Source organism: Protomyctophum parallelum (genome assembly GCF_964188405.1).
Source record: "Protomyctophum parallelum genome assembly, chromosome: 3".
Lineage (NCBI taxonomy): Eukaryota > Metazoa > Chordata > Actinopteri > Myctophiformes > Myctophidae > Protomyctophum > Protomyctophum parallelum.
The window spans coordinates 38,387,351-38,400,727 of record NC_139698.1 but is presented as its reverse complement, the minus strand read 5'-3'; the positions used below and the strand labels follow the sequence as shown (position 1 = coordinate 38,400,727).

The 13,377-nt window shown below is 38.8% G+C and overlaps 2 protein-coding genes across 4 annotated transcripts in view; one reads left to right on the top strand and one right to left on the bottom strand.

Annotated features, from left to right (window-relative positions):
* The window catches only part of col14a1a (collagen, type XIV, alpha 1a), a 594,115-nt gene that overhangs the window by 374,270 nt on the left and 206,468 nt on the right, over window positions 1-13,377 (top strand). The window lies entirely within an intron of this gene.
* Window positions 1-13,377, bottom strand: part of LOC310856297 (F-actin-uncapping protein LRRC16A-like) — a 91,134-nt gene that overhangs the window by 2,597 nt on the left and 75,160 nt on the right. For 2 of the 3 annotated variants that reach the window (XM_083761629.1, XM_083761630.1), the window contains 6 exons: window positions 12,980-13,171; window positions 8,471-8,538; window positions 6,349-6,441; window positions 4,256-4,345; window positions 2,377-2,433; window positions 1,922-1,999 (listed from right to left, as the gene is read on the bottom strand). In XM_083761629.1, the coding sequence (XP_083617755.1) occupies window positions 1,922-1,999; window positions 2,377-2,433; window positions 4,256-4,345; window positions 6,349-6,441; window positions 8,471-8,538; window positions 12,980-13,171 (578 nt within the window). Of the gene's footprint in view, window positions 1-1,921; window positions 2,000-2,376; window positions 2,434-4,255; window positions 4,346-6,348; window positions 6,442-8,470; window positions 8,539-9,252; window positions 13,172-13,377 lie in introns of those variants that run through there. The other variant, XM_083761631.1, reaches the window with a different exon arrangement.

The following is a 13,377-nucleotide window of genomic DNA, read 5'->3' as shown; positions in this document are numbered from 1 at the left end:
TTGGAGGAAAGTGATAGTAAGAATGTGGACATCAGAGCTGCGTTCCGTGTCTTATGTCAGCTGTGTCAACAAGTAGCCTAGCCATTAGAAATGACATCGTTCATAAAATATGTTGATTGAACCTTGTGGTGTGCGTACATAGCATTGTCATACGCATTATATATATATATATATATATATATATATATATATATATATATATATATATATATATGTGGTAATAAATCTATTATAAATCAATTATATATTATATAACAGGGTCCAACACTGGCTTCCCTGTGTCTGTCAGAAATCTCCATATTTATAAGCAAATATCAGCCCATTCCAGTATTCAATTTAAGTTCTAAATTTAAGTAAATTTAAGAAGAAAAATACATAAGATTTTAACTTTGATGGTACAGTATACATTCAAATCAGAACACATCTGATGGATAAAATTGATGTTGTTTTTGTCAAGTTGGACAGTTTTCCATATCCTGTTGGTCAGGTCAGGAAGGCTCATATCATCTGTCCCATATCATCTTTAACTTTGGCCTGTTCCCTGTTTTGCCCCATGTTGTGACAATATGTTTTCATCCCATAATGTGATGTCACATTGTTCCCTCCGGTTGTTCATATTTCACGGCCCTATTTTATCATGTATAAGATATATCTCTGCCGCCATCCTGTCTCTATAAAGGCTCATACAGTACATAGTCTGGATTTTAGGTGGTGGGGTGACCACCGAACTACAACATGACGTCACAAGCCGCGGTGAAGAGCAAATTCAGTTTGCACCAGTGGAGTGGCGTGTACAGATAGACACTAGGGGGTGCTAGAGCACCCCTGCCCTTTTACCTCTGGACAATTGTGCCCTTTTGAATTTGATTTTTTTTTTCTTGATAAAAAGCTTCTAATGTATTATTTAGGCCCCAAAATCTATAAATCTCATACTATTAAAGCAACCGGCCGGTTCCACGCACTGCACAAGGTGCCCTTTTTTCACTTGAGATGTCTGAAATGTCAACAATGGTTTGCACCCAGCTGCCGTGTTATCAAATACTCCAGGACTGCCCATTGACGTCGCTACACTATCCTCATCATCACCAATGTGCTGTACCAACGAGGACTGATTCACGTGGGTCCACGCCAGTCGGACCAATGAGAGCTCGCCAGCCATCGCCAACTCGGACCTTCTCATCTGGCATTGCGGTCATGAATTAAATCCCAACCAATGGACTCAACAAACTGACATCAATTCTCTCTTAAAATCATAGACAATGGTTCAGATAAGTTACTTCGGAACCGCTCAGACAATTGGACTATTTTCTATAAATGAATATGTAATGTATTTCCGAATGCAACACATTTATTGTAAAATTGACTTATCTACAAGTAAATTCCCTAAAACCTTATTTACTCGGTTGTCCTCGTTCCTGTGTCTTTCTAAAGTTACTACCGGTATATCTGGTCTTTCTATTTTGGGGGGTTTCCTATGGTTCAAAAAGGGTTCTTCAATCCATTTCCTGGATGCTATTTTAAGGTGGCTGTCTTGGTAACTTCAGGATTTAAAGGGCAATTCACTCATTTTTAAGGTAAGGATATTACTTCTTTCATTTGGACACATCTAAATCTCTCTCAAAAGGTTTTTATCTTGGCACAGTGTCTTAAAGTGACAGCACTACATTTGGGTTTAACATTTGGCTCTTTTTGGTCTCATACTTGCAGTCCTTTATGGTCTCATACTTACAGTCCTTTATAACTATTAGGTAACCATTACCAATATCCCAAGCTCATGTTGCCACATACTATAGCTAGTGTAAACAAGCTTTACTGTACAGGTATGTGCATACCAAGCATGCATGAGCACACAGAAAAGTGAGTACAGGGTGTTACTTTTACTCTTGAGTGTAGAAATGGACCCATAACGGTAAACTATTACCATGGCATCAGTGTACTCCTCCAGTTTGTCTGAGGATACTTCCTTGTTCTGTTGCTGAAACAGGTCTGTCAGAAAAGACTGAGAGAAGAGATAGAGTTCATGTAGATTAAGAATCGGTGTCGAGTAGCCCAAACATAATACTTTTACATTGGGATGGGGTATAAAATGTGGAATCTTTATTCTAGTGTGGCATTATGGCAGTCTACATGCCTTTGTGCGTGTATTTTGGACATCAAACAAGTTGGGGACACGTCTATTTGGGGATGCGGACAAAATTCTCCAATTTGATTTTACTGCAGTTTTATACGATTTAGTTCAAGGTTAGCCTCTGTTAGGGTTAAGGGCTAGCTCAGTAAGGCCTGGCTTATGCAATGGATGAAAGTAAGTCAGTGAAATGTCCCCAAACACTTGAAACCAACATAGTTTTATATTTGTGTGTGTGCTTAAAACATTACCTTCAGCTCCTGAGCTGATATATAGCCGCTGCAGTCGATGTCGTACTTCCTCCATATCTATGGTCAGCAGGAGAGGATAAAAATAAGTGACCATGTTCACACCATGCAACACAGTGAGCTTGTAGATTGGCTATTCTTTTTACTTTAAACCTTTCAATAGGGCTTAAAGTTGAAGTGAGTAGACAGTGAAGAGCTTCAATTGAGATACTGAAAACTGTTTGCACTGTAATTGCCAGAGCTGTCCTGAAGTTCCCAGCTGTTTTGCAAAACACGCCCTTTTCATTTAAATGATGATTGCACCATGATGTCAAGGTAATCTCCAGTGCTTTAGTGAACAAGGAAGCAGCAACAGAGGAAATGTCACTACTGTTGTCTGACAAGTTGGACTGTCTGGGCAGGAAGAGTTGAGAGTGGAAAGATCATTGTTGATCAAATTATCTCAGACCTGCTGTACTTTTAATAATAAAGTAATGCAATATAGTGTTGTGTGGAGGCAGATAAGACGCTATACTAAATTCTTAGATATTGCTTGAATGAATGTACAGTTGAACAACTGTTTCATTTCAATCTGTCATCAGGCTTCTAGTTCAATATTTGTGCAACTTAAACTGATAAACCATTTAACTGATTTAAACATAGGAAGACAATAAAAACAAATCTAATAGCATGTGCCATAGATTTGAAGGTCTCAGTGACCATTGTCTTAGCAATATTATAAAAAAAGAAAAACTTTTCTTTTTGGTACTATTGTTGATACTATTTAAGTGGTGCAACCACTTCCTTAAGTGACTATGTGTGTGGGTAGCTGGGTGTGTCTGAGCACGAAAACAGCATTGTTGTTTTTCACCACCTGTGCGCAACCTAACACACACACAAACACACGCACATATTAACTGTATATATATGGTGATTTCGGGTGTGCCAGTACAGTACAGCGGGGACCCCCACACGGCGTTGCACCACTTACTTCACACGGGTGTGATTTAATATTTGTTGATATTTTTGTACTTTTAAATCAACTTCCAACTAAAAGTTCTTGCACAAATAAGCAGCAATTTTGCACAACTTTAGACTTAAGTCAGTTCATATTTACATGTATTCTTTATTGCACAACATAAATCCCAGTCCACACCAATGATTCACAATGCAACAATTTGCAACTGCAACCAATTGCAACTGTTGCAAGTAGTTGCAGTTGCAAATTGTTGCAGACCTGCAGCGGTTCAATACAGACTTCAATTCTAGTTACTAGTCGCGATGTTGCGTTGTGAACACTGGTGTGGACTGGGCTTATACATTTATATTTAATTTGTTCTTGTGTTATTGCTTTGGATTATGTAATTTCGTCTACGATGGCATTATCTACAAATCAACAAATTTCATGAAGTGAAGTTGATCAAATTCACAGCTTCCGTAATTTTGTCATTCATCTCTTTTTTTTTAATCAGTTTTTCAGTGAAAAACTGTCCAGGCTGGAATTTCCAATCCGCCCTGAGGTAAACCACCTTCAACCACTGCAGATATGCTACTTATTTTAGATATATCGACGACATATATTGTGATACCGTTGCTTTTTTGCGATACTGATATTGGACATACCTCGATAACAATACGATAACGATATATTGTGCAGCCTTCTCTAAAGCCCACACCAATGCAACTCCTAGTTTTAAGGTCAAACGCAAGGAGTTGCATGTGGTGTGGTTTGGGGCGTAAAGGTGGTCTTTAATGGTTTAAGATAACATTTTATTTATAATAATATATGATTGCAGCTTTAAATAAAATAAATCCAGTTCTTAAGAGATAATGGTTTAAGTTGAGTTTAAGGTTATGGTCCGTAGCTCAAAATCATTAAAAATAATAAACTTTGACCTCTCACCTTCATGAAGTCGACACTATTGTTCAGAGAAGCCTCTCTACGGAAGATTAAGAGGAAGTTCTCATCCTCAGGAAGGATCATGTTGGCCAACTGGGCCCCAGGTGTGAGGGCAGGAATAAGAACCGTCAACAGTGGTTGGTTAATATTTATTTGTTATACATTTGTTTAATCATTATAACGTCACAGTAGTGGTAATGGGATTTACAGTGAAGTGTCAGGAAAACCGTGTACGAAAACTGTGTACACAAAAACGAAAATGTGAGCGTGCATGTATAATACATACACCATTGACCACATGTTACAGCCTCAGTACTGCTCTCAGCTCTTGCACTGTCATCCCTTTGTGTTTAGACTAGTCACTCAGATTAGACATAGCATGTAGACATGGCATAGAACTTTTTGAGTCAATATATTTGCAGGATATGCAGCATGTTGTAAACCAGTGTTCCATAAGGTACAAACATCAGCTCTTTTCTTGGCATGACTCAACATCTCCTCAGCTGCATCCCCCACAAACTCTCCGTAGTTAATCATATTGGCCGTGCATTAGCAGATTAAACTGGACTGCAACCAATGAGCACCCTAGAATACCAATGAACATTGCTGCAGAACATTACAGTAGTAGAAGATCACAGTGCAATGCAGCAGCAGCCATGCCAAATGCTAAGTATATAAGACGGGGAGGATTCAGACCATGATGCCAAGAAATATGTTTCTTGCCATCATTCACAAGGAAACTATTCCTCTACGACTATAAACACAATTTGAAAGAACTTCCCAGTAAGAAAGGAGAGCCAATAATCAAAAATGTCCTGACAGTAGTACAAAAGTCTAACTTTACTATAATTTATTTAATGCAAGTGTTACGACCCCCTGTCTAGGGTAAGGGTAAGATAACATAATGGAGGTTTTCAAAAATGTAATTCAAATACATTGATACTTGATAGACTTGGTATTCTAGTAAAGACAGCATGACTAATTATAACAATACATTAATTCCAAATTACAAAAAGTATCCATTATGTACTTGTGCTTTCAGTGTGGCATACTAACTGAAGCCACTGAGGGTAACCGCTCTGTTGAGACATACTCCTCACACAGGATACTGTGGTTTGCAGAAAAGCCTGATCATGTCCGTACCAATGCTGCATTGAGAGCTTCAGCTGTGCTGGGCGGGGCAAGTTCAAATGAAAGGGGCCAAGCTTTTACCGCATTAGGCCACTATTTCATCACTATAGCACTTAGGAGCAGACATTCATTGCCTTTCAAAACATTTGATTTTCCACCACTGGAACTATAATGTATTGCATTAATAGTCTGGCCTCTAATTCGATGCCATTAAGGGGTATATTCAGCCAAGAGCTGACTCACATTCATTTCAGTTTAAAAGTGCAATATCATGTCCTTAGACGGTTAGACAGCTTTGGTGCAGCAGGTGGACAGAATCTCTGACTGAATTATGCTGCAGCAGACAAGATTCATCATGTCCTCATCATCATGTTAGTTGCGAATGTACCCTGCAGATCATATCTGTCTGTCCCGCTGTGACACCACCCGCCCGCCACCAGAGGGCGGAGCTGTAGCGCGCACACACACACACACACACACACACACACACACACACACACACACACACACACACACACACACACACACACACACACACACACACACACACACACACACACACACACACACACACACACACACACACACACACACACACACACACACACACACACACACACACACACACACACACACACACACACACACACACACACACACACACACACACACACACAGTTCGCTTCCCGCATTTGCGCGTCTTACTTGTACTTATAGTATGTTACTTCAAGATTCAATAATGAATTATCTGGAAAGGTTCAACCAATGAACAGTTCTGTTGCATGCATTTAACTGAATGACCCAATTATCACTAGTGTGTTCAGGTTTCTTCACCTTGGCTATCTTAATTACATTATGATTTAAAGTTCTGTGACTAAACCCATAGAGAGACAAAGACAGAAATAGCAAGAGACCTTTTATTGACAATAGACTGAATAGAGTATAACATACACATTGCACTATACCTCTTGAATCTGTAATTTGCCGTCAGCAGTAACGTCATAGGCTGCCATGAACCTCTGCTTCAGTCTCTGGACCCTCTCTTCTGTTATCTTCTCCTTTGTCATAGAATAGATAAACATTTGTTTTTATTAATTATGAGATCTTTGTTTTAAATAATAAAACACCTAAACAAATTGAAATCACATGTAACCAGATGGTGTTCTATGACATACTCAATATGCAGGATACAAGTGCAAGTGCAGATGCAACCAGTTGTATGAAAACCCTGCTAAGATACAAAATCTTTAAATAAAACAGCCAAGGGGAGTTCAGCAACAAAACTCTATAATGGACACAGACAGAACTGGAGGGCTGTGTGCACGCCTGCACGGGAAGGCTTGAAACAACACTGGTTGAGATCAACTGAAACAGAGGAGTATATAAAGAGAGTGAAGACAAAATGTGATTGGCTGGTCACAAGAAGAACAAATGAGGGACAGCCTAGTCGCCATAGAGTTATGGGGACAGGTGAGAAAAACGAGTGGCCGGATTTCATTGGCTGAGGGGAAACAAGTAGTAATTAACAACTGGTGATGTGAGTTGTCTATCTACAACCTTTTGTAGCTCAGCTACACTGCATAATGTTTTGCACAAGTATAGGCTTAACTATATCATCTGTTTATTCTTGATTCAATTCATATTACTTTATGTGACATCACAACCTAGAGATTACTGATGATAGTTATATTTTATATTTTTTTTGCATCCACGCTTTAGCTAAAACTATAGCTTCATGCCATGTTGCCTTGAAAGCCCCACTATAAGCAAGGCTGCATGCGGAAAATATACTTTCACTTTCCAAATATACATTATCATATCACCGGACTATATGCATTTAACAAACTAGAACGGTGCCCGTGGGGCCTCTACAGCTGGCCTATTTGGAACGATGCAAGTTGGAAATTCATTCTCCACCCAGATATTATGTCTGTCTCCCTATTATGCCCATATATGGAGTTCTTTGTAAGGCATGCCCAAATATGGAGTATATGCAGCCAGCTTGTGGAGTTCTGTGTCAGGCATGCCCAAATATGTGTGAGTGTTGTGAGGTCAGAACAGGCCAGCTCCATATATGGACGCCTTGGTCCAGAGCTCGGGCAGAGGCCTTTTTGGGGCGGTTCTGGACAACAGCGGGTCCGACCGACTCGACACCGAGCACTGCACCCCCTGCAGTGGTGTGGAACGTGTGTGTCGAATTTGAAAACGGTGGGTTCTCGAGTTACGTGGATTACACACACAGAGACAGACATACAGAGACATTTATAGATAGATAGTCACTTATCTAATTTGTGATTTGAAAAAGGAAAAAAATAAAGATTATTTTCATAAACCGGTGTAGGTGATCTTGATCTGTATCATGGTACAGTAAAGACATATCTGAACTCCTGTTCCACTGTGACTGCGGAGAACAGGGGGTGTGAACCAAGCCTGTGAAATGTATGGTCCTATATCCTAGTGTGGCTAATGAAGAGATCAATTAGGTCAATAAAGAAAAAGAAGTTAACCTGTGGTCACTTGTATCTATAGTAACCCGTGGCCATTGGTGCCAAATCTGCCAATACACCGTCTTGGCACACAATATTTTTCAGACAGTTGTGCGTGGAAGGGCTGTCGTCTGCCTTGCCTGACAGAAACCAGAGGACCATAATTGTGTTGTATGTAACATTGTTAATATCACCCCACCCATCCAGAGAACTGGACATGATTCGTAAGGCTCGGGCTCAGCTACATCCACTTCAGTTAATTGAAACCATTGTCTGTGTAGTGTCTCGTCTAAAACAGAATATATCAGTGTATAATTTATTTCTACACTGCATGATTATGCAGTAAGCCTAGTAACTAATAACAAGTAGCACTTACTCACATTATCAGCATTACATTGGAAAAAAGGAACACATTTCTGATTAACAGTACATTAAATGTGATTTACCTTGTGATCTAGTGTATGATGTGTCATATGCATTGAGGAATTACATTGCAGGCTACTACTCCACTTCAGAAGGAGCAACATGCCATAAACAAGTGATTGTGTAATGTTGTGTTGGGTCATGTTTTTCTATTAATTAAACATATAATCCTGCTTACCGGACCCAGGATCCGCATCATGTATTGAAAAAAGTCGTCAAGCTCCTTGCCCTCAATGTAGCCATTATCTGCAAAAAAAACAAAAACATATTCACTCACTAATATTGTTTTGGTTGTCTGTTTTATTTATGTAGCCTACTATGTATTAAAAACTGACTGTGCTGACTGTGAAAGCTTTTTTGGCACAAGGTCATATCCATTAAATTAAGGAATAGCCTACGTATTAAAATGAAACATGTTAGTGAACAATAATCAAAACCTCACAACAATGCATCTATATCATGTTTATGTAGCCTACAAATGTTATTTACATGTCATAAATTATTAAACCGTCCTTACCATCTGCATCAAAGTGTTGCCAAATCTCAAAAAAACCTGCTGCATCCAAGTTTTCAAAAGCACTCTCCATTTCAAAAAACAGAAGCCTTACTTACAGGATAACAATGTTACTCGTCTACAGTATCCACGAGTGCTTACAGTAAGGGCAATGCTGGCAACTGCACTGTTCAGTCAGGTATGTTTGAGACACATCATGAGCCCTCCCCATTTAGTACATACAAAAGTGTGTGTGTGTGTGTGTGTGTGTGTGTGTGTGTGTGTGTGTGTGTGTGAAAGAGAGAGAGGGAGGGGGGGGGGGGGGGGGTGAGTAGAGCTACTGTCAAATGTCATAGTACTGTTGCCATCTAGTGGCTATTATATTATATTACAACTGTGTAAGTAAGGAAAACATTGCAACGATGTGGAAAAAAGCGACAATGCCTTTTCAAGCCTGTAAAATTATTTTAATCAGTATAAATATTCACATGGAGAAATGTCAAACATCAGTAGAATGATTTAGTGAAACATTAATGACCAAATGGAACAAATACTGCACTGCATAACACATCTGACAAGATGAGCAGGTGGAATGATTAAATACAATTATTTCTCCTCATTTTCCAGTTCAATACCAAAAACCTGTGTTTTTGCAGTTTTTCTTTTTTCTCATCATGAAAACAACAATTGACTGCGTGTAATGACAAATCAATAATGCCAAAGCATTACTTTACAGTATGTATTATAAACACATGTAGGCCTATTATGAAAAATAACAATGTGTCAGAAACATCACCGGCCACTGTTTGGATTTCTTCTTTTTATTCCAAATAAAAATACGATACAAACCCCTATTTTAGTAGTGTGCTTAGTACCAAAACAATATAGATGCTGTGTTCACAAACGTGTGTATGTATGTGTGCGTGTGTGTGTATATATCAGTGTATATCATGTGCAAATATTACACATACATATATACACACACACACATACTGTACCTACATGAAAGAACAAATATACAGTGCAACTCACAGTCATATCATGCAGGCAGACACACAGTCCCGACTGCTATTGGTTACTTTATCTTGCACCATTCTACATCCCCCTTTAAATAAATCAAATATTCGAGTCAACACAAAATTGTCAAATGAGAGAATAGCAGTAACATCAAGTGTAAGCAGAGGACTGAGAAGATATGGATTCAATCATAAAGGTTTAACATGATCGTTTTACACAGTTTATCAAAAACACAGCCAGATGCTCTGAAAATGGGGGAAGCAGGGTGAGGTTTAATCCAGATTTTGTTTTTGAGAGAAAGCTATAATTTCCTTACATCAGGAAAATGTTTTTAAAAAAATCTAATAATATACATAGCGACAAAATGGTTTACTTACACATATCGCAAAGTATGTCAAGCGTTTTAATCTCCCAAACCACCTGAATTTGACATCTCCAAACAAAACGCTTGGGTTTGACTTCTGGAGCTGAGATAAAGCATTCATTCCTTGACATCATGGACAAGTACTATGTACAACACCAGCAAACTTATATATTTTTTTTGTTTTGTTTTTCAAGCCATTATTATCACAGAAAGAAGCAAAAATCTGACAGTAAACTCACAGAAAGACAGAGATGAATACTACAGGAAAAGGTGCAGCAATTATAGGACCTTTGGCCCTGATGAGAATTAGACCCTTGTAGGATACAAGATGTACCATGCCCACCCATAAATGACTGAACAGCACTGTGCTGGATTGTTGCACTTCCACCTTGAATGCTAGAAGCAGTACAACTTGGCACAATAAAAAAAAAAATGTAGTCAAAAGAAAATATGGGAACATATGAATGGCCCAAATTATTACAATTATATTTTAAACCTGGTGTTCCTATTTTAGGCATGCCATTATTGGTGAAGATTCAAAACATGTCTAAAGCTTGTAGATCTGTTATTTGTTGAAGGTTGGTTCAAAATCAAACATCACTATCACAATACTTGATCTTTTGACTACATATACAGTACTGTAGCATGAGTTTCCCCCATGTAATTATTTTTAACATGTTAGTGGTTAAAGGTGATGTTTTTTTTAATGAACTCAGCCTGTGAAAAGGGTATCTACGGTACATCTCAAAGTGGAAGATCAATATGCCTGAGAACTGTATTAGTGTTTCAATACTTAACAGAAGAGGTCTGGCCTCAATTCACTTTCTTCACATTTATTTAAGTGACACAATGTTGGCCTTCTGATATCAAACGTTCTCCAACAATTGAATTTCAAAAAATCACATTATTAAATGAATAAGAAGTGAATTGAACTCAGCCCTATATTCATTACAAACCTTGCTTTGTTAAATGCAGAGAAAGAAGGGTGTTGGAGGGCTGGAGTTTCCTCAGTGTTTTGCTTTTAAACAAGGAGCCCAACGAAGAGGATGTCCATCAAATATCGATCATGAAACCTGCAATGCTTGGAAGTCATGGCAGTATACATGGAGTTAACTTCCATGACACTCGAAAGCTCTTTGTGGTTTTTCCTTTTTCAATTGGTTCCTTGCCTTCACTAGACCATCAGTACATTAAAGAATGTTCCAAGGAGGCAGCATGCTTTAGCATCTTTTTTGCATCCTCATGAAAAGCAGAGCCATTCTAGATCTTGTTGCTGAATGTTTTTAACTACTGAGGAACATACCTGCTGCGGGTGCTTGGCCTAAAGCATTCTAAAGTCATATAAATTAGATATAAAACATTTCTTGTCATGACTTTAAATGCCAGAGCCACAGTGATGCATGTTAGCAGTTAGCACCTCATGATGCCCTTTAAGATGTGCATTCATTATCTCTCATTGAGCAAGCCCCAGCAGGTGTATAAAACTAAATTGAGAAGGTTGTTCCTTCCACAGTGAAGAGTGCTAGTTAACAGTGCTTAAGCCTTTATTACTTTATTACCACTGCGTTTAGTGTAAGTGTACCACAGTCCTCTCAAAGCAACACTTCATATGGTCACTCCAACTCTCACGCTTAAAGTAGACACACTTGAATCCAACAGGTGTGTTTACCATAATTTCTGTGTGCTGATATTTTCAGCTGAACCTATACTTTCCTGTTAAAGGACATTTTGCATAATGGTTTCACAAACCAATGGAAACAATAACAAAAGTGTGTTTTGGACACATACAGTATATTGAAAGAAAACTCCTATAGAGGGTATGCACGCAACATCATTATACGGAAGTTATGCTGGAAGCCGGGAACGCCTGCTGCGTAGCAAAAAACTACTTTCTGGCCTTGACAGCCCATACATCCAAACAGAAAAGTCTTTCTGATTGCATTAAGCATTAAACAATGTTAAACTCGCTTTGCCACTTGATTTGCCACTAACCTTATGCATGCGCATACCCTCTATTGGAATAGGTCTGGTAGCATAATAGGGTTCAAATACAGTACAGTGATTTTGTTATTGTTTTGTTATTGTGTGTTTGGTCCCAGGGAGAGAAGCTACTGCACGGCTGTAACACAACAGTTTTACACAGGTGCTGATTTCTTCCTTGGCTACATTTCCAAAAATGCTGCTGTAATAAATTAAACTACCGGTATTAAATTAAAGTAATGATTTTCATTTACCTTTATGGGGTCAAACACTTTATAACCATTCAGTCCATAACTTTCATTCAAAACACATTCTATGTATAACTTCAAAAACTAAATTATGCTCGGGTGGGAAAAAATAAAATCAACTTTTTCCCCTTAATCCCTGAAAAGCTGTTGCTTTTAAAATAAACGTTTTCCACCTGACATCAGAGACAAGCAAATTAGTAGTAAATCAAGAGATAGAAACTCTTGGTAAAAGGGAAGCTCTTGTGAAATCTAGGCCAGTTAGATTTTTACTTTAGTGACATGCCATTTGAATGTCGGAGGGAATCAAATTGAAAGGGAATCAAATTCCGTCCTTTATGCAGACTATGAACATCTAAAGCTTTTTCCTTATTTCATTAGAATCCATAATGATATTACAGGATATCTCAGTTGGTCTTCATATGACATGAACACTTCTAGTTTGAGGTTTATGTCATGAGATACTCCTCAATACAACCTCAAATTCAAATACATACATATCCGTCATTTTCCACAGATTAAAACTTGAACGTTTTTTTTGCTCACTAAATTTAATATGACTTCATATTAAAATGAAGTCTTTTTCACCCTCTTCCCCAGAGTCTGACGATTTATTGCCGGCTCGCCTGTCCTTGTCCTTGTCATGGCTGGGGGATCTGTCCTTGTCCTTGTCCTGGCTGGGGGATCTGTCCTTTGTCCTGAACGAAGGATGATGGTCGTCAGAGTTGGTCCGGTGATGGCTGGGTCGCTGAGAACAATCTGACACAGGCACAGTCCTCACTGGAGGGAGAGCGGGGGGACGGAAGGAGAGAGAGACACAGACAGACAGACAGAGCGAGAGAGAGTGAGAGAGAGAGATGATAGAGGTGTGTTGGTTATGTTAGTTATTCCCCGCCAGCTTGACCGGTTGTTGATCTCTCGCTGTGTGCAGCGACTATCACAACACTGGCTATCAGCCGTTGAATAAACATGGTTTCGACCAGAAA